Below are 22237 nucleotides of genomic sequence, written 5' to 3'. Positions count from 1 at the left end.
GATGGTGATAATTACTATGATGATGATGATGATAATTACTATGATGTTGATGATGATGATGAAGATGATGAGGATGATGGTGATAATTACTATGATGTTGATGATGATGATTATTGTTATCATCATCATGATACTACGACTAACAACAACAACAATAATAATAATAATGATAATCATCATCATCATCATCATTCTAATGATGATAATAATAATAATAATCATCATCATCATCACTCAGACTGCAGCCACTCCTCCATGGACCTGGTGTTCGTGGTGGACTCCTCCACCAGCCTCCGCCCCCAGCAGTTCGACATGGTCAAGCAGTTCCTCACCGAGGTGGTCCAGGGCATGGTGGTCTCCCCTGACCACATCCGCCTGGGTCTGGTTCGCTTCTCCAGCCAGGTTGACGTCATCGCTTACCTCAACCAATCCACGTCCACCGAGAGGGCGCTGACTTTCATCAGGAACATGGCGTATAAACAAGGTAGTGTACAGTGCTACGGCCTAATATCATCATTAACTCACTCAGTACGGCCAGTCCTCTCTTCTCCTCTACACAGACCACTCGGATGTCCAGTGGGTGTCTGAATGATGCAACCTTTAGCTCCCGTCGTCAGAATTGTGGTTTTCTTTGTCAACATTTACCTCTTCAGTATAAGAGCCTTCCGATTGCAGTATTTTGATGATGGTAATTGGGGTGAAACGCTGTTAACGTCGTCTCTTTCGCCGTTCGTATGGAGAGAGTTAAATGAACAGACTATAGAGAAATAAACAACATTGTACAGTCCTGCTGGTCATTCTTTTTGTTGGAATGACTTACGTGTGTGGATTTGTAAGTTGAAAAAAAAAAGTATATCGTGATTGACAACGAGTGTGCGTGTTGTGTTGTGTTGTGTTGTGTTGTGTTGTGTTGCGGTGTGTTGTGTGTGTGTGTGTGTGTGTGTGTGTGTGTGTGTGTGACCGACGAGTTATTGCAAAGCGCTTTGAAAGCACAATGTTAATATAATCATCTATTCATCATCATCATCATCATCTTCTTCTTCTTCTCACTACCATCATCATCAACACCACCATCACCACCACCACCACCGCCACCATCACCATGATCATTATTATAACCAATTCAAATTTCATTATTATAATGACGTGTGATATGACTCTCTCTCGCTCCTTATCACACACACACACAACACACACACACACACATACACGTACGCACGCACACACACACACACACACATACACGCACGCACGCACACACACACGACCTCCCACCCACCCACCACCCACCCCCCCGACAACTCCACACCCCTCCACACCCTCACCCCCACCTCCACATCACCACCCCCACATCCACACATCCACTCCTACACCCACCCCACCCCCACACTCCGCACCCTCCCTCACCCACACACCTACACAACACACACCCACTCTTACAACCCCCCTCCCCACACGCACACACCCACAAACCCACACCCTCCCACACCCATACAACTCCCCCACATCTAACCACCCCACCCTCCCCCCACACACATACAACACTCCCCACGCCCACACCCACACACATCTCCCCTCCCCCCCACACACACCCACCCACCCACCCACCCACACATACAGGCGGCACCAACACGGATCGAGCCCTACGCGTGACCCGGCTGTCCGTGCTGACTCGGGAGGGGGGTGAGCGGGCGGGGGTGGCGGACGTGGTGGTGGTGGTGACCGACGGCAGGTCCTGGTTCCCCAGGAGGACGGCCAGAGAGGCCCAGCTGCTCCGGGACAGACACGTCGAGGTCAGTGAGACACTGTTAGTAATAATAATAATAATAATTTGTATTTAAATTGCGCTGAAGTGTTGGCCTAGAGGTAACGCGTCCGCGTAGGAAGCGAGAGAATCTGAGCGCCCTGGTTCGAATCACGGCTCAGCCGCCGATATTTTCTCCCCTCCACTAGACCTTGAGTGGTGGCCTGGACGCTAGTCATTCGGATGAGACGATAAACCGAGGTCCCGTGTGCAGCATGCACTTAGCGCACGTAAAAGAACCCACGGCTTTCTTTTATCTCATATTGAAGTATCTAGGCATAACTGTGTCTTCTTTTGCCTTAAAAGTGTGCTTAAAATGCCTAACCCGTCATTCTGTTCGCCAATGACTTCGCGAAATCGATCAACTTTGACAAGCTTGCCCTCCCTCATCTCTTGGAATCGACCGGTCGAATCATACATCGTTTTAAAGGTCAAGTCCGTCTCTTTCAATCTATGTCCTTCTCATTGGTTGATTTTTTAACGACGAGCGAATCGTCGCTTTCAAAATAAGGATACACTACGTAAACAATGCGTCACTATGAAGGAAAATCCCCTCTGTCATTGGCCGAGAGAGGCCACGTGACGAAACCAGCCATTCAGCACGCTAGCTCAAATAAACATGGTCGCAGGGTTCGGAAGCACGTTTTCAAGAGTGACTTGGCGATTTCCTGACAAGATACACTTGCGTTGCACACATTTTGCCATTCAGTGAATAAGACGACATTTGTGAGTTTCTAACCCAGTACTTCATTGATGGAACTGACCGTTCATGAAATCGATCTCAGTGAATACGAAGGCGACGCTGATTTCGAAAGCAGACGACGCAGGATTGTCGTTCAGTTTTCAACAATAATATTAATTTTGATGTAGATGACGAATCAACATTTGCACTAGATACAGAAAGGTTTGAAGCCTTCGCCTGTAATTGCCGAAATCACATGCACCAGGTGCCATCAGTGTTGTGACTGACATGGAAACAAGTGAAACTGACTTGCTGCACTGAAGTGATAGAACTGTTTCTCACAGCTCACACAAGGAATATGCAAGCAAAATGACTGGGGGACTGGATATAGCTGGTGTCTGAAGGTAAGCATTCTTATTTTACCCACATTGACAAATACTGAAATGTAATGATGATATAATCAATTGATAATAATTTATTTAACAATGATTGACTCAAGACTGATTTATTGTCTTACATTGGAACAGAAATTCACTGTTTGACATGTGGAATAAAAATGATTAAAAGAATAAAGTGAATCTGAGGAAATTAACAGAATGTAAATTAAAAGGAAATCACACACACACACACACACACACACACACACACACACACACGCAATGTGTGTTACACAGTGAGTCACATACTCACACAATATCACACACACACACACACACACACACACACACACACACACACTGTCCCTTCACAGTTTTACCATTTAACTGAGCAAGGGGAGGTACAGGGGCATGACATTATGAACAGTTTTCAGTTTCACAGAATTTGCTTCAATGGATATTTTATGTGAATGTGTGTCAGGTTGGTGTGTGTGTGTGTGTGTGTGTGTGTGTGTGTGTGTGTGTGTGTGTGTGTGTTGTTTTGAGGTAAATAAATATAGAGTTGTGTCAACAGTAAATACTAACAATATTACCAATAGTTCAATTTCTTTTTCAGCCCTGAAAGATATGATGGTACTTTATATGCCTGCCTGTACACCAATGAATAATTCTGAGATCACTGCTGGCAAGTCATGTCATCAGAAGGAGAGGCAACACCACCACACTAACTACACTGTCAACTAAAGAACTGTCTGCCGGTGAACTATCTATGAGTGAGTGAGTCAACTGTTCATGCACTATGATTTATAGTATAAATTTACCATGAAGTGTGCAAACTTAGTTTCTTTTTACAAACTTTGTCTAGATGTACATGTATGGAATTGTAAAGTTTTGCACAGACATTTACATAAATGATATAAGTGTGCATGTGCTTGACATGCCACTATGCATAAAGTAACTTAATGGATTGCAGCATGTCATGCACATGCACACTGATACTCATAGTGATACAGCATTAATAATCACTATTTCATACTTTTATTATCAGTAAACTGCTTTGTCTGATTATATATATATATATATATATGCATATATTGGAACATACTGACACCACCGGTGGAGAAAAAAGAGTGGAGGAAGAAGGTTCAACATCAACACCATCCACCCTGATGACACTTTGTACCACAAGAATTGATTACCTGTGCCACATATCTGCACATTTGTGGGTTGTTTTTTTTTTTTTAGCAGATTGAGTGTTTGTTTGATGAGGTTGTGTGTCTTTATTGTGTGAAGTATGGGTTTGACAAGTAGGTTTTCTTTGCAGATGAAGTGTTTGAAGTGTTCATTTGGATTATGAAATGTATTTCATTTGATGCTATGCTGGGATAAAACACACATGAACTTGTACCTTTTGTATGAGCAGTTTTGTTGTGTGGATCTTTTTTGTTATTTTGTTGTGCTTGTTGTATGGATTATGGTAATATCACAAGCACACTAAGCCAGTGAGCACATTGAATTACAACAATTACATGATTCGGCATCATGATTTAGCATTTTGTACCTTTAATCTGGCATAAATTTGAGTACACATACTATACAAAGCCAAAGTTTCATAGTAATTGGACCACAAACAACACCACAACAAAACCGATCTTAAAACTGGAAGGTTTTTAGTCATGTTGAGCTGATTAAAAAGTAAGTATACTAATACTTCAGTTGCAATTCTTTCCAAAAAAATTAGAAAATTCTTATTTGAATAAAATCAAATACACTCAATATTTTTCTTTAAAACTTTGTGCAATTGTGGATATTGCCACTAAGTATGCGTGTGCCAAATTTCATGAACATATCTTGCTTAGAAGTATGTGGTTGCTATGAACATGTTCCAAAACTTTTCGGCCTTGATTTCTGAGTTCGTTACTTTCGCGACTTTAGAACTTCAAATCACAATAACTTTTCACAGAATCATCCGATTTACAAACGTTTTTTTTCGCTGTAAAGGTCATTTATTGCAGATTTATGATATACCAATAACTAAAAATCGACCTCTGGTGCAAAGCGACTCATTTCGTGGTGGAGGGTCTTATACGCTACACCACATCTGCCAAGCAGATGCCTGACCAGCAGTGTAACCCAACGCGCTTAGTCAGGCCTTGAGAAACATTCACGAAAACACCGCAAACACACCAGGATTTGGACAGAATGACAGACGGAGAGAGAAAAAAAAAACAACCAACGCCAGGGAGAGGGTTGTCCATGGCAAATTTCTGCAGAAAAAAGCAACAAAAAACCAAATCAGCTCTGATACAGTTGTGTATGTATGTATGTATGCGCGTGACTGGTTGACACTGGAAAACTTCTTCTTCTTCTGCGTTCACTCGTGTGCACACGAGTGGGCTTTTACGTGTATGACCGTTTTTACCCCGCCATGTAGGCAGCCATACTCCGTTTTCGGGGGTGTGCATGCTGGGTATGTTCTTGTTTCCATAACCCACCGAACGCTGACATGGATTACAGGATCTTTAACGTGTGTATTTGATCTTCTGCTTGTATATACACACGAAGGGGGTTCAGGCACTAGCAGGTCTGGTAGTGACCTGGGAGATCGTAAAAATCTCCACCCTTTACCCACCAGGCGCCGTCACCGTGATTCGAACCAGGGACCCTCAGATTGACAGTCCAACGCTTTAACCACTCGGCTATTGCGCCTGTCGACACTGGAAACGAATGACGAGTGCCTAAGGGTAGCCAGCTAGCTATCAGTTGCTTGTACCAAGGTAGACAGTCTGCTGGGCAAATGACTCCATAATATATAGGTTCATAATGCGTTTAGAACTTGGTCTCTGACCGAGGATAATGATAATAACAACGACAATAATGCTGAGAATGATGATGATAATAATAATAATAAGAAGAAGAATGACAATGATAATAATGATAATAATAATAATAATAAGAAGAAGAAGAATGACAATGATGATGATAATAATAAGAATGATGATGATGACGATGATGATGATGATGATGATGTTGATGATGATGATAATAATAATAATAATAAGAAGAATGATAACAATGATAATGATAAGAAGAAGAATGATAATGATGATAATAATGATAATAATAATAGCAACGATAATAGTGCTGCTGCTGCTGCTGTGCTGCTGCTGATGATGATGATACTACTACTACTAATAATAATAACAACAATAGTAATGGTAGTAGTAGTAGTAGTACTACTACTACTACTACTACGAAATGGGCTGATGATGATACTGTTACTACTAATGATAACACTACTAGTACTACTACTACTACTACGAAATGGGCTGATGATACTGTTGCTACTAATGATAACACTGCTACTACTACTACTACTACTAAGAAATGGGCTGATGATGATACTGTTGCTACTAATGATAACACTGCTACTACTACTACTACTACTACTACTAAGAAATGGGCTGATGATGATACTATTACTGCTAATGATAACACTACTACCACTGCTACTACTACTACCACTACTAAGAAATGGGCTGATGATGATACTATTACTGCTAATGATAACACTACTACTACTACTACCACTACGAAATGGTCTGATGATGATACTGTTAATACTAATGATAACACTGCTACTACTACTACTACTACTACTACTACTACTACTACTATTACTACTAAGAAGAAGAGGAAGGACACCAACAACACTAACCATCACTTGCTGTGTGCTGGGTGAATGCGATGCAGATCATCGTCCTGGGGATAGGTGAGAACCTGCTGATGTCAGAGCTGAGGTCCATGACGTCAGGCGTGGTACGCGTCATCAAGGACTTCGAGAGTCTCCAGGGTCTGGTGGGCGAGATGAGAGCCAACGTGTGCACAGGTCAGTCAGTCAGTCAGTCCGTCAGTCCGTCGGTCAGTCAATCAGTCAGTTCAAGAAGAACAATAGTAAATAGTATACGGGCGCAATAGCCGAGTGGTTAAAGCGTTGGACTTTCAATCTGAGGGTCCTGGGTTCGAATCTCGGTGATGGCGCCTGGTGGGTAAAAGGTGGAGATTTTTCCGATCTCCCAGGTCAACATTATGTGCAGAACTTGCTTAGTGCCTGAACCCCCATTCGTGTGTATACGCACGCAGAAGATCAAATACGCACGTTAAAGATCCTGTAATCCATGTCAGTGTATGGTGGGGTTATGGAAACAAGAACATACCCAGCATGCACACCCCCGAAAACGGAGTATAGCTGCCTGCATGGCGGGGTAGATAAACGAAAAAAACCCAACCGGACATACACGTAAAATATTACATGTCTATCTGAGTGTGTATGTGTGCGTGCCTGAAATCGGTTCTACCCAGGTAGGCAGCCTGTTGTGTTTGTAAAGCGTTTAGAGCTTGGTCTCCGACTGAGGATAGGCGCTATATAAGTATCCATATCAATCAATCAGTCATTTTAACTCACTCAGTACGGCCAGTCCTCTCTTCTCCTCTACACAGACCCCTCGGATGTCCAGTGGGTGTCTGAATGACCCAACCTTTAGCTTCCGTCGTCAGAATTGTGGTATTCTTTGTCAACATTCACCTCTTCAGTATAAGAGCCTTCCGCTTGCAATATTTTGATGATGGCAACTGGGGTGAAACGCTGTTAACGTCGTCTCTTTCGCCGTTCGTATGGAGAGAGTTAATTCCCCTCCCCTCCCACCCCACTGCTTTCACCTTCCTTTTCTCATCCTTTCACCTTCCTTTCATTGCCTACCTTTCACCTCCCTTTTCTCATCCTTTCACCTTCCTTTTCTCATCCTTTCACCTTCCTTTCATTGCCTACCTTTCACCTCCCTTTTCTCATCCTTTCACCTTCCTTTCATTGCCTACCTTTCACCTTCCTTTTCTCATCCTTTCACCTTCCTTTCATTGCCTACCTTTCACCTTCCTTTTCTCATCCTTTCACCTTCCTTTCATTGCCTACCTTTCACCGTCCATTTCTCATCCTTTCACCTCCCTTTTATTGCCTGCCTTTCACCTTCCTTTTCTCATCCTTTCACCTTCCTTTTCTCATCCTTTCACCTTCCTTTCATTGCCTACCTTTCACCGTCCATTTCTCATCCTTTCATCTTCCTTGCAGGATGTGTGTGTGTGTGTGTGTGTGTGTGTGTGTGTGTGTGTGTGTGTGTGTGTGTGTGTGTGTGTAGTACCTATCTTCGGTCAGACACCAAGATCGAAGCGATTTTTACAAATCACGGAGCCAATTTTACAGCAGACTGCTTACCTGGGTGGAGCCCGATGAGAGTTGTCCTTTGGCGTTCAGCATCCTGTTTGCAGTGTCATTCTATCAGGCTTTTAGTCACACACACACACACACACACACACACACACACACACACACACACACACACACACACACACACACACCCGCACAGACATGTACATTCTGATAGAATTTTTTTCTTTATAGTCAGGCAGAGAGAGAGTGATGGATAAAACGACAACAGGCAGACAAACAGGAGAGAAAAAAAGCCACACACACACACACACACACACACAGACACACACACACACACAGACACACACACACGGACACACACACACACACACACACACACACACACACACACACACAACCGAACATCGAAGTCCGTAAAATCATGATTCCAGAGCTTTCCGAAACGTTGAGTCTGATTTTCAATGTTGCATTACTTTTTTTTTTCTTCTTTTTTTTTCAGTCGCCGACGAAGCTACAGGGAAACTACACAAACATTCATCCCCACCAACCACCACCACCACCACAACCCCACCGACAACCACCACTACCACAACCCCACCGACAACCACAACCACCACACCTACCACCACCACACCACCAACAACAACCACAACAACAACAACTACTACTACTACTACTACGCCCCCACCAACCACTGTAACCACCACAACATCATCCACACCCCCCACCAACTACAACAAAACCCCCAGCAACCACCACACCACCACCAACCACAGCTACAACTGCACTACCGACTACAACAACCACCGCGACGCCCACACCCCCACCAACCACGGAGTCTCCGACGTGGAGCAGGAAGATGTTGGCAGACAGCCCCGCCCGTGAGCAGCTGGCACTGACCACTGCTGACCCCTCGGACACCCTGCTGGCCAAGGCACTGGGCGGTAAGGGGCATGACGATGATGATGACGATGATGATGATGATGATGATAAATGATGGTGACGATGATGATGACGATGACGATGATGATGACGATGATGATGGTGATGACGATGACGATGATGATGACGATGATGTTGATGGTGATGACGATGATGATAATGATGACGATGGTGATGATGATGGTGATGATGATAACGATGATATTGATGATGATGTTGATGATGATGATGATGACGATGATGATGACGATGATAATGATGATGATGTTGATGGTGATGACGATGATGATAATGATGACGATGGTGATGATGATAACGATGATATTGGTGATGATGTTGATGATGATGATGATGATGATGACGACGATGATGACAATGATGATGATGATATGATGATGATATATGATGATGATGATTATAATGATGACGATGATGATGATGATGATGATGATGATAATCATAAATGGTCATTATGGTGATTACGATGTTGTATTGTATTGTATTGTATTGTGGAGAGTTCCGCGTCCATCTTGGATCTTGCGCATGCGCATCTAACTTTTACTCGAAATTCGAGCAATGGCAGAGGCGATCGACAAAGACCAAAGCAGCAAGGATGTGCTGACCTCCATTTCTTCAGTTGATAGCCTCCAATGCTACAACCAAACTCTGGTCAGTGAAGTGCCATCGTATGCTGACTGACTGAAACCATTTATTGTCAGATTAACTGTTTGTTGTAGTGACATTTTCGCAACCATTTGAATAAAATATTAACTGAGCAACACAAGGCAATTCTGATTTGAGGGAAGGTATGATTTAAAAAGAACATATTTAACAAATCAGTTTACCAAATTTCATTCATATCATTATCTCAAAAAATATTCTAACGCACACACATACTCACATACGTGTCTCCCCCACCCTCTCCCTACATACATCCATGCATGCACACAAACGCCCATTATAATTCCCCCACCTCATTCCCCTGCCCACTCACTCACCATCGTATGCACACTCACACACACACACACACACACACACACACACACACACACACACACACACACACACACACACACACACACACACACACACGAGAGAGAGAGAGAGCCTGCTTTTTCTCACGTTCTGCCTCTTTCGATTGTCTATGTTACTCGAAATTTCGGAGAGCCAATCAAGCTCGAGGGCACAGATCATGTGACGTGTCATGTGAGTATGGAACTCTCCCGCGATGTATTGTTTTACTTTTTGTCACACCAGACAGGATATCGTTGCATGAAATTCAGTCTCCTCTTCTCAGGAAGAGCGCGTGGCCACAACGGAGCGCCATCCTCTGTCTCCCCGTTCTCGTTTTTTTTTTTTTTTTTTACTGCCCCGTCATCTGCCCCGTTTCAGTGGCATTACTCCCACGCCGCTCATTCCGAGTCACCCATACACGGCCACACCCGGGTTCGTCCATCACATTCCCAGAGTCGGCAATCCACAGGGAACCATCGATGTTAGGTCGCCAGAAGGCCGCACACCAGAGGAGACCCTGCACTGCTGCTGAGTCACTTCGGTGGTGTTCAGTGGTGCCTGTTCTGATTTAACTTACTTAGGACACCACCTACTAAGCCCCCTACTGATGACAATAATTGCATTTTCGCGGAGCCAGACTGAGTGAGCGTCCCTCCCAGCGTGGAGACCGCCACCACGTCCTTCCAACGGCAGTCCTCCCATGAATCCGCCGACACCGAAGACATTGACAAGACTAACCCCAAGCACGGAAGTGGAGGGGTATCGAAACTGAGGTCACCATGACAGCAGGGCATGAAAGGCCACAGACTTTGGGATCTTTTTTTGTTTTTGTTTTTTTTGTTTATAAATTATTGGTAATGATGAAGCAGGAGCTGGAGGAGGAGGAGGATGACGATGATGATGATGATGATGATGATGTTGCTATTTCTGGTCCATTTTGGTTTGGGACTACTTGACAAGGCTGTACTCTACACTTCCTTTCATAATGATATCCCTGTTCTTCTTGTTCTTGTTCTTCTCCTCCTTCTTCTTCATCTCCGCTGAACTTTGTGAAGCGTCACTAGGGCCACCCACACAGAAGAACCGTTCACCAGATTCCACCGGCTTTTGTCAGTTTCGGGGCAGTCCTTGATTATTAATGTTTGTTGGTGCCCAACCCGTCCAAAGCAAGGTTTGCTCTTGTCCACTATGCAGAGATGTCTGCCAGGTATCGTGCGAGGAATATCTAAAACACGAGCATATTAACTCTTTCACCGCCATAGGCGACTTAAGTTGACCACACAGTGCACCGCCACAGGCGACTTTTGTCGACATCGAGTGGTCATGTTCATAGGACCATTTTTGACTCACTTGTGTAAACAAAGTGAGTCTATGTTTTAACCTGGTGTTCGGTTGTGTGTGTGTGTGTGTGTGTGTGTGTGTGTGTGTGTCCGTGTGTGTGTGTCCGTGGTAAACTTTAACATTGACATTTTCTCTGCAAATACTTTGTCAGTTGACACCACATTTGGCATAAAAATAGGAAAAATTCAGTTCTTTCCAGTCATCTTGTTTAAAACAATATTGTACCTCTGGGATGGGCACAAAAGAAATAAAAAAAAGAAGCCTAATTATATGCAAACTGCATTTACTGTTATATTTATATTTTTTGTATTCTCTAAACTTGACACTTTGACCTCTTATTCTGACACAACAACAAGAGGAGTCATTATTATCATTTTTTGTTCAAACAGGAACTTCTTTTGCTAAGCATAGAATTTTTATTTATTTTGCAAACGTTTTGGTGCAGATAGTAAAAAAAAGGGAAATTACTCTGTAATTAATGCTAGGGGACTTCATTTATCACAAGTGAGTCTTGAAGGCCTTGCCTCTCTTGTTCACATTGTAACAAAGCTGGACAGCTGCAGCCAGTTTCCTGCCAATAGAACAATGACCAACCTTTGCTCCCTGACCCAGTTTGAAGTGAACAAGTCCATTGTGTTGTTTTGATATGAACCGATATGAAGTCTGTGACTGAGAGCACACCGCGAAGTGTTTTTCACACAGAAACTTGGCGATGAAAGAGTTATAAAAAAGAAGAAAAAAAAAGAAAGAAAATCACCACATGGTGGTCAGTCTAATTAGAACGTCCGCCACGCCCTAGGAAGATAATAACGGGCAGTCGGGCGAGGTCAATTTATGTATAATGTACCCCCCTCCCCCCCCCCTGCCCGCCCCCCCCCTCCCCCCTTCCCCTTCAGCAACAACTGCCGAGAAAACCTCACGTAGCAGAGCTATTCCCGTGGTTAATTAGGGGAGGGAGGGGGGTGGGTGGGGGTGGGGGAGTGGGGTGGGGTGGGGGGTGGGGGGGGGGGGGGGGGGGGGGCGAGAATATGGGTCTGGAAAGACGCGGGTCATCCGTGATCAATAGCCGATGATGATGTTTGTCAGATGAGGCTGAGGATGGCGTTCGCTAAGCGAATCGTGACCCTCGCAGCTGTGAGAACCACAAAAACGTGGGTGTCATTAATCTGTGTGACACACTGACCGCCCGTGTTCTTGTAGTGGTCACCACGGACGTATAATGGCTTTCGTCCCTGAGTGGTCAGTCCTGGTTCAGATCTGAAACTGATATGTGGACGATTTTTTTATTTAATTTTTTTTTATTGTTGGTCTTTTTACTCTTTTTTTTAATTTTTTATTTTATTTTTGTTATACTAATCTGACATGGGTATGGTTTTAAAACGTGGTGTCAGCCCTGGTAATTATGGCCTTAGTGGTCGGCTGGGCCATAAACACCATGATTTGATTTGATTTGATTAGATGGCCACATGCTGTGAACAACAAAAACCAACGTCACCGGTTAAACGGTCGCTTCAATCACAAGCTGCTGCCGCCACTATGACTGGGGTTAAAATTGGTGTTTCTTGTGTAGTAGCTAATCAGAAAAGCTCACAAGCTTGAAGAGATTTTATTTTTGACTCACTTGTGTAAACAAAGTGAGTCTATGTTTTAACCCGCTGTTCGGTTGTCTGTGTGTCTGTGTGCGTGTGTGTGTGTGTGTGTGTGTGTGTGTGTGTGTGTGTATCCGTGGTAAACTTTAACATTGACATTTTCTCTGCAAATACTTTGTCAGTTGACACCAAATTAGGCATAAAAATAGGAAGAATTCAGTTCTTTCCAGCCATCTTGTTTAAAACAATATTGCACCTCTGGGATGGGCACAAAAAAATTAAAAAATGAAGCCTAATTATATGCAAACTGCATTTACTGTTATATTTATATTTATTGTATTCTCTAAACTTGGCACTTTGATCTGACATTCTGACCCAACAACAAGAGCAGTCATTATTATCATTTTTTGTTCAAACAGGAACTTCTTTTGCTAAGCATGGAAGTTTTATTTATTTTGCAAACGTTTTGGTGCAGATAGTAAAAATGGGAAATTACTCTGTAATTAATGCTAGGGGACTTAATTTGCTTTAAACTGATCTTTCTCATCTTAAACATTACATTTTGAAATTATACTCAATACATAAAAAGCTTGGATTTTTTTTTTTAAGTGTATCACAAGTGAGTCTTGAAGGCCTTGCCTCTCTTGTTTTCTTTCTCTCTTTCTACTTGGGTCTTTTGTTTATCGAACCCCCCACACCACCCCCGCACCACCCCTCAAATTCAGCATCGGAAAACAAGCTATTGAGGGAAAACGTGGGGGTGATGATGGGGGTGGGGGTGGGGTGGGGTGCGGATGGGAACGCCCACGATTCCTCGCAGCCCCACGATTTCCCTCAAAGTGAATTTAGGAAGAGTAATCCGAATTTCACCACAAAGAGAGTAATACAATACAATACAAAATTAATCATACCAGTCAGAAAATCAGAATTCTGATCATTGCTTTCTTGGACACACACACACACACACACACACACGCTGTCTCACACAACCACATGGGCGCGCGCGCGCGCGCGCACACACACACACACACACACACACACACACACACACACACACACTCACACACACACACACACACACACACACACACACTCCACACACACTCACACACACACTCACACACACACACTACTCTCTCTCACACACACACACACACACACACTCACACACACACACACACACACACACACACACACACACACACACATACCCCCCCCCCCCCCCCCCCACACACACACACACACAGCGCGCACAAAACCCCTGAAGTACCGAAACAGGATACGGATCTTCCATCAGCAGAATAGGATGGGTTTTCCCCCCTTCAGTTCCAATGATCTAAAAAAAAAAAAAAAATTTTTTTTTTTCAAATCAATGGTTTTCCCACGGCCACTTTCGTTTTGAGAAATAGCGGTCACACAATGAATTCTTTGAACTATCATCCGACCTCAGGAACTTGGTAAGTGAATCAGATTCTAGGAGCTCAAGTGGACGGCAAATTCCTACGAACCGTACTGTTGACCTCTTGCGTGCTTGCCTGAATGTCTGCACTGCTCCGTGCATTGCGAGTGTGGGGATTTCCGGTGTAAGTCTCAAACTACTACCCCCCCCTTCCCCCGGCTAGGTTTCTACCCCGGAGTTATTCTGGGCTTACCTCTCATGACCCCCCCCCCCCCCCCTGCTCCCCCCCCCCCCCCCCATCATTATCCCCAGCCCCATAGTTATTTGTGTCAAGTCAAGATCGACAACCCCCCCTCCCCCTCCCCCAGCCTTTCCCCGCCCGCCACCAACCCCTCCCTGTCTCCACCCCCACTAATTTGGTAATTACCCCCCCCCCCCCCCCGCCCCCATTTCTATGCGGACCCCCTTGGCCGAGAGAGTGGGGGGTGTAACCTGGGCACTAAGACACTCTCCCCTGGTACTCATCACCTTCTAGCCCAGATAGTTGGGACAGCTGGGACAGTTGCCACCTCTGCTGTTCTGACGGTCATAGTCGGACACAACTGACTATCATACTCTGTGGGGATAATCAAGCTATTGAAAAACAAACAAATAAACAAACAAACAAACAAACACACACACACACACACACACACACACACACACACACACAAAACAACCGGAAGTGAGGTGGTCGTTTTGGGCTAGCTTTTATTGACTCCACCCTTTTCTTCTTCATTTTGAAAAAAAAAGAAAAGAAAAGACAAGAAAAAAAAGGCAGACATGGCAGCTATTTTTGAAACAGTTTTATTCTAAATTCTGAATAGGATTGTAGGTGGATATTGTTTGGAATCACTAAGGATTCACACACGCACACACACACACACACACACACACACACACACACACACACACACAACAAAAAAACAACAACAAAAAACCCCCACCTCTTCATGCACCGGTTGCCATGAAAACGATTCAAAATGACCGACAAAAAAAGAGTTAAAGCTCTACAACTATAAAACTATTATAGGTATTTCAGTTTTTCTTTTCGTTTTTGATTTATTATTACCTTAACTCACTTTCTACGTTGGGACAGCATTATATCTAAAATATTGAATTTCTCAACAATTTGCTTTTCAAATGACACTTTCGGTTCTTGATTTTTTAAACATAACCAGCTGTGACAAAACAAACTTTCACTTTGACTCTGCTGTCCAACCATAGAAAGTGAGTGAAGGTAATAATAAATCATAAACAAAAAGAAAAACTGAAGTACCTATGATAGTTTTGTAGTTAGAGAACTTTGATTGTTTCGTTTGTCGGCCATTTTGAATCGTTTCCATGGCAACCGGTGCATGAAGAGTGCATTTGTTTTACATTTTTGTGAATCCTGGGTGATACCTAACAATATTATCCACCTAAAATGATAATCAGAATTCAGAATAAAACTGTTTTGAAAATAGCTGCCATGTTTCTAGCCTTAACGGAGGCAAACGTGCTGCTTTGATTGCCTGCCTTGACGGGCGCCATAGCCGAATGGTTAAAGCGTTGGACTGTCAATCTGAGGGTCCCGGGTTCGAATCTCGGTGACGGCGCCTGGTGGGTAAAGGGTGGAGATTTTTCCGATCTCCCAGGTCAACATATGTGCAGACCTGCTAGTGCCTGAACCTCCTTCGTGTGTATATGCAAGCAGAAGATCAAATACGCACGTTAAAGATCCTGTAATCCATGTCAGCGTTCGGTGGGTTATGGAAACAAGAACATACCCAGCATGCACACCCCCGAAAACGGAGTATGGCTGCCTACATGGCGGGGTAAAAACGGTCATACACGTAAAAGCCTACTCGTGTGCATACGAGTAAACGCAGAAGAAGAAGATTGCCTGCCTTGGTTCTAACTGGGCCAAATTTACCCGGCGGGGGTCAATTCAAGGCCCCCATGTCCATTGAGAGTGGAGTAAAATCCTACAGGGGGGGTGAGATGGGGTGGTGGTGGTGGTGGTGGTTCAGTTGTGACTAGTTGAAGTTTACCCTCGGGGGTCACTTCAAGACCCCCCATGTCCATTAAGAGTGGGGTAAAATTTAACAGGGTGGTGGTGGTGGTGGTTCAGTTGTGACTAGTTCAAGTTGACCCCTAGGGGGTCGTTCCAGGCTATATAGTGTACATAGATCCCGGGGGTTAGTCTGGGCTAGACCAGATTTTGCCCCAGGGTAAATAAAGAGGGGGGGAGGGGTAGTTTCAGACTGTTACACCGGCTACATTTGGGGGAGGGGGAGAAGGGGGAGGGGGGGGGCACGGAGAGGGGTGGGGGGGACATGACATACAACTGTGACGATTATTGATGCCGTGTTCAAGGTACTCTCTATTTAAACCCAGCTTCAGTCTCGGAGTTGTGCAGTTTTGGTTCTAGCGATTCGATCCCCCAAGTTTCACCAGCTGGGGGGGAAAAAAAAAGAAAGAAAAAAAAGGTATAGGCCTGCTGAATGAATTTTAAAGTGTACGCAGCTGCATCAGAGCACTGGAAGTCGTAGAGAACTAAAACAATCTGCAGCATCTTTGACAAGACACTACAACGAGAGCCATCCAATTTTCTTAAAAAACAACAACAAAAAACAACCAACCAACAAACAAAAACCCCAACAGAACAAAACAAAAGCTGCTTTGTTATAAATTTGTTTGAAAAGTACGTTTTGCATTTCTAAGTCTCAGGTTTTTATGTCTTCCAGTTTTTACGTCTGTTTATCAGCAAGCTGCGTAGTATCTGACTTTTTTATATATATTTTTTTATATCTAAAGGTAAAAAAAAAAAAAAGAAGAAAAAAAAGCGTACCAAACCCCAAGCAGATCATAGCTTTTCTCAGTCATCAACTGTCGCAATTTGCATCCTAGTCAGAAGGAATGTCAACGTTCTGTTGTTGATTGTAGCTGTGCAAGCTTTCGCTGTTTGACGTCAGGTTTGGAGACAGAACAGTGCAGGCCTGTGTATATATATAATAGAGTCCGCTTGGATGAGAAGGGCTCCTTCCATTGCGCACCACCTTTGATAGTCCTCCGCGCGGTTCTGTTCAAACCCTTTTCATCTGTGCTAAGCACAACGCATTCAGTGAGCTGTATCTTCAAGAGCACGACTGTTATTTATCATTCATTTTATCAGCCGTACGGTTTTGATTTTCAGACACCCAAGACCTCAACTCTGAGCGGTTCAACTGATCGTGGGGTGTTAGTCAAAGCTCAACTTCGCTGGATTCAGAGAGTTGTATTGATGCTTTGCATTAAGGACCAGTAGGATTGCGTTGTTTTTTTTCTGTTTGTATCACTACTCAGCGTCTTAATTAACACCGATTCGTTGAACTCCACCTTCTTGATCATCTTTGGAAACGAACACTCTTTTTTTTTTTTCTCTCGCGGTGTGTGTGTGTGAGTGTGGTGAACTCGAGGAAGACACAGTTTTCTCCCACCAGAACACGTTGGTTGTTTTTTTTGTTTATTTTATTTATTTATTTTCTTATCTCACGAAGCTTGACAGGAAGGGCGAATGGCTCAAGTGGTGGTCAGAGTGGCAGCGGCAGTGTTGTCTGTGTGGTTGTGGTGTTGTTGCTGGGGTCTGCTGTCTGTCTCCCTCGGTGCTGGTGCTGGTGCTGGTGCTGATGATGACTTTCTGAAAGGTAGGGAAAGAGTTGGTGGTGGGGTGGGGGGTGAGGGGTCAGGGGTGGCTGGGTGGGGGAGGTATGTGTGTGAAGGGCGGGGGGGGGGGGGGGGGGGGATGGGGCTGGGTTCTGCTGCGTGTTGTGTTGTGATGTGTTGTGTTGGGTTGCGTTGCGTTGCGTTGCGTTGCGTTGTGTTGTGCTGTGTTGTACTCTGCTGTGTTGTGCTGTGCTGTGCTGTGCTGTGCTGTGCTGTGTTGTGTTACTCTTTTTGTCACAAACAGATTTCTCTGTGTGAAATTCGGGCTGCTCTCCCCAGAGAGAGCGCGTCGCTACACTGAGAGGGCCACCATTTTTTTTTAAAATTTCTATTTGTGTGTGTGTGTGTGTGTGTGTGTACTTTTTCCTGCCTGCAACGTTTTTTGTGTTTTTGTTTTTGCTTTTGTTTTCCTATCGAAGTGGATTTTTTTTCTACAGAATTTTGCTAGGGACAACCCTTGTGTTGCCGTGGGTTCTTTTACGGGCGCTAAGTGCATTGCTGCACACGAAACTTCGGTTTATCGTCTCATCCGAATGACTAGCGTCCAGACCACCACTTGGTCTAGTGGAGGGAGGGGGGTTGGGGGGGGGGGGGAGGGAGAAAATACTGGCTACTGTGGGATTCGAACCAGTGCGCTCAGATTCTGTCGCCTCCTTGGCGGACGCGTTACCGCTGGGCCAACACTCCACATTGTGTTGTGTTGTACTGTGTTGTATTAGATTGTATATTGTGTTACATTGTTTTATGTTGTCATGTAGGCCTTTTGTATTGTATTGTATTGTATTGCATTCGATTGTATAGATTGTATTGTGTTGTAAAGCATTGCGTTGCGTTGCTTTGTGTTGTGTCGTGTTGCGTTGTGTTGTGTTGCGTTGCGTTGTGTTGTGTTGCGTTGCGTTGTGTTGCGTTGTGTTGCGTTGCGTTGCGTTGCGTTGCGTTGCGTTGTGTTGCGTTGTGTTGCGTTGTGTTGTGTTGTGTTTCATCACAACAGATTTCACTGTGTGAAAGTCGGGCTGCTTTCCTCGAGGAAAATGCGTTGCCACAGTACGGCGCCACCCACCCATCTATCTATCTATCTATCTGTCTGTCCATCTATCTATCTGTCTGTCTATCTATATATCTGTCTATCTATCTATCTGTCTGTCTGTCTGTCTATATATCTATCTATCTCTTTTTTCTCTCTGCATGTTTATTCGTTTCACTATCAAATCCGATTTCTTTTCTACAAGACAAACCTTTTGTTGCTGTGTGTTCTTCAGTTTTACGTTCGCTAAGTGCATGAACTACTCGGGGTATCGTTTATCGTCTCATCCGTGTGTGTGTGTGTGTGTGTGTGTGTGTGTGTGTGTGTGTGTGTGTGAGAGAGAGAGAGAGAGAGACACAAACAGAGAGAGAGAGAGAGAGAGAGAGAATACTGAACTGAACACTGAACTCTGAAATGTTTAATGTCATTAGCTGTAAAGCTCTAGTGACATGGTAGGTACAAAAATGGTGCAAAACAAATAAAATGGAACAGAAAGGAAAAACATAACCAAAGTAAACTAAACTACTAAGGGATAAGCGGCAATTCGGTATTCTGTCGTTTGCTTAAAATGTCCATGTGGCAGGCGGGTACTGTAAAAATATAAAATGTGTATGCGGTAAGCAAATAACTGTAAGCCATCTACTCATTCATTGTCCGAGCATAAGACAGATACTTCCAAAAGATGTAGTTGATGACTTTTCTTCCAATATTTCATTAGCCACTGAAAAGATTTGGAATGATTATTCATTGCTTAGAATGTTTTCGGAAATTTTAAACTCCAGTCCAGTTGGTATCCTCCTTTGATATAATAATTTACATTGTTGTAGGTTAATACTTGTTGATATGCATATACATATTCTCCTTCCCATGACGACTCATTCAATACACACCACAACCTCTTTAGACTTTTTCTTATAATATACTTTTCCTCTGATACATAACATGAACTTTAAAAAAAAATATTTTTTTAAACAATTATATTCACATGCATTCCCTTTCCTTTATACACTACTTTACTCCTTTCCGTCTAAAAACACTTACAGTGAATAGAAGTTAAACTGAAGAAAACACACACACACACACACACACACACACACACACACACACACACACAGAGGAAGTAGACCAGTCAGCTCTGTGTAAGCATGTGTTTCCCTTCCACACAATCTTTCACTGTGTGTTGCTGTTGTTGTTGTCCTAGTCGCCACATTCTAGAAGTGCAGTGTCAGTGACCGATGACCGATGATGATGGTGGTGATGATGATGATGATGGTGACTGGGCACCAGTGGAGCGATTGGCTCAGTGGTTGGTGTGTGCTGCGAGTGAACACAGGGGAATGGGATCAAACCTTTTTGACTCACTTGTGTAAACAAAGTGAGTCTATGTTTTAACCCAGTGTTCGGTTGTCTGTGTGTGTGTGTGTGTGTTTGTGTGTGGTAAACTTTACCATTGACATTTTCTCTGCAAATACTTTGTCAGTTGACACCAAATTAGGCATAAAAATAGAAAAAAATTCAGTTCTTTCCAGTCACCTTGTTTAAAACAATATTGCATCTCTGGGATGGTCACAAAAAAATAAATAATGAAGCCTAATTATATGCAAACTGCATTTACTGTTATATTTATATTTTTTGTATTCTCTAAACTTGGCACTTTGATCTGATATTCTGACCCAACAACAAGAGCAGTCATTATTATCCTTTTTTGTTCAAACAGGAACTTCTTTTGCTAAGCATGAAAGTTTTATTTATTTTGCAAACGTTTTGGTGCAGATAGTAAAAAAGGGAAACAAGTTACTCTGTAATTAATGTTAGGGGACTTAATTTGCTTTAAACTGATCTTTCTCATCTTAATTAAACATTACATTTTGAAATTATACTCAATACATAAAAAGCTTGGATTTAAAAAAAAAAAAAGTGTATCACAAGTGAGTCTTGAAGGCCTTGCCTCTCTTGTTTATTTATTTATTTATTTATTTATTTATACTTATCCCCCCTCCTTCACAAGACCTTTAGTGCAGGTGCTGATCATTCCGGACGATGATGAGACGACTGATGGACAGAGGTCCGCCGCGCCAACGTGCAGTACTGATTCACTGAGCGCACGTGAAAAATCTTAAAATTCCCTTTCACCGCCAGTCAATTTAGAGTGCAAAATTTTTGTGGGAGGCTTTCACTTCACTCTGTAAGCGGCGACGCACTCTTCCGTCGAGGGTAGCCCGAATTTCCCACCAATGTGTGTCCAATACAATACAATACAACACAATACAATACAACATAACACAATACAACACAACACAATACAAATACCCAAATGTTTTCCATGTCGTGAAGATTCACGGAACATAACTCGTGCTAGTTACCTCTGGTCTGGAAACTGGTGCATCGGTTGTCTTTCTTGCTTCTCTTGCCTGCCGACCAATTGATTAAAAAATCGCTTTTCAAATCCACGTTTTTTTTTGGAAAACGTCACTCACACATAGAGTGGACAAGAGCAAGAAAGATTAGATAGGAAGAAAAAGAGAGGGAGATGAAGAGAAAGGAAAAAAAGAAAGAGAGAGAGAGAGCAAAAGAGAGAAAGATTGGAAGAGAGAGAGACAGAGAGAGATTCAGATTCAGATGGTTTATTCATTTTAGGCCTTGGCTTCTTATGAAGGGGAATGTGAACAGACAATAATCATATCATTTAAGACATAAGGATCAAAACAATGCAGATATAGGAGAGAGAGAGAGAAGGGGGGCAAGGGAGAGAGAGAGAGAGGAAGAGAAGAGAGGGGAAGAGAGAGAGAGAGAAGAGAGGGGAAGAGAGACAGACAGAGAGAGAGAGGGGGGGGGGAGGGAGAGAGAGAGAGGAAGAGAAGAGAGGGGAAGAGAGAGAGAGAAGAGAGGGGAAGAGAGACAGACAGAGAGAGAGGGGGGAGGGAGAGAGAGAGAGGAAAAGAAGAGAGGGGAAGAGAGAGAGAGAGAGAAGAGAGGGGAAGAGAGACAGAGAGAGAGAAGGGGGGGGAGGGAGAGAGAGAGAGGGGAAGAGAGAGAGAGAAGAGAGGGGAAGAGAGACAGACAGAGAGAGAGAGAGGGGGGAAGGGAGAGAGAGAGAGGAAGAGAAGAGAGGGGA

The 22237-nt window shown here is 43.6% G+C and overlaps 2 protein-coding genes across 2 annotated transcripts in view; both read left to right on the top strand.

Annotated features, from left to right (window-relative positions):
* The first annotated feature begins 255 nt into the window (after positions 1 to 255).
* Positions 256 to 8207, top strand: LOC143285301 (matrilin-1-like). Its single transcript, XM_076592565.1, has 4 exons — positions 256 to 484; positions 1621 to 1793; positions 6617 to 6752; positions 8200 to 8207. Exons 1-4 carry the CDS (start codon positions 256 to 258, stop codon positions 8205 to 8207), a joined length of 546 nt encoding a protein of 181 aa, XP_076448680.1.
* Positions 8208 to 8814: 607 nt separating this feature from the next.
* LOC143284862 (uncharacterized) overlaps positions 8815 to 22237 on the top strand; it is a 23264-nt gene continuing 9841 nt past the window's right edge. The window contains exon 1 of the mRNA XM_076591968.1: positions 8815 to 9031. Coding sequence (XP_076448083.1) covers positions 8947 to 9031 — 85 coding nt within the window. The 5' untranslated portion in view covers positions 8815 to 8946. The remainder of the gene's footprint in view (positions 9032 to 22237) is intronic.

The sequence above is a fragment of the Babylonia areolata genome, chromosome 8 (genome assembly GCF_041734735.1).
Source record: "Babylonia areolata isolate BAREFJ2019XMU chromosome 8, ASM4173473v1, whole genome shotgun sequence".
Lineage (NCBI taxonomy): Eukaryota > Metazoa > Mollusca > Gastropoda > Neogastropoda > Buccinidae > Babylonia > Babylonia areolata.
This window is presented reverse-complemented; position numbering and strand designations above follow the sequence as displayed.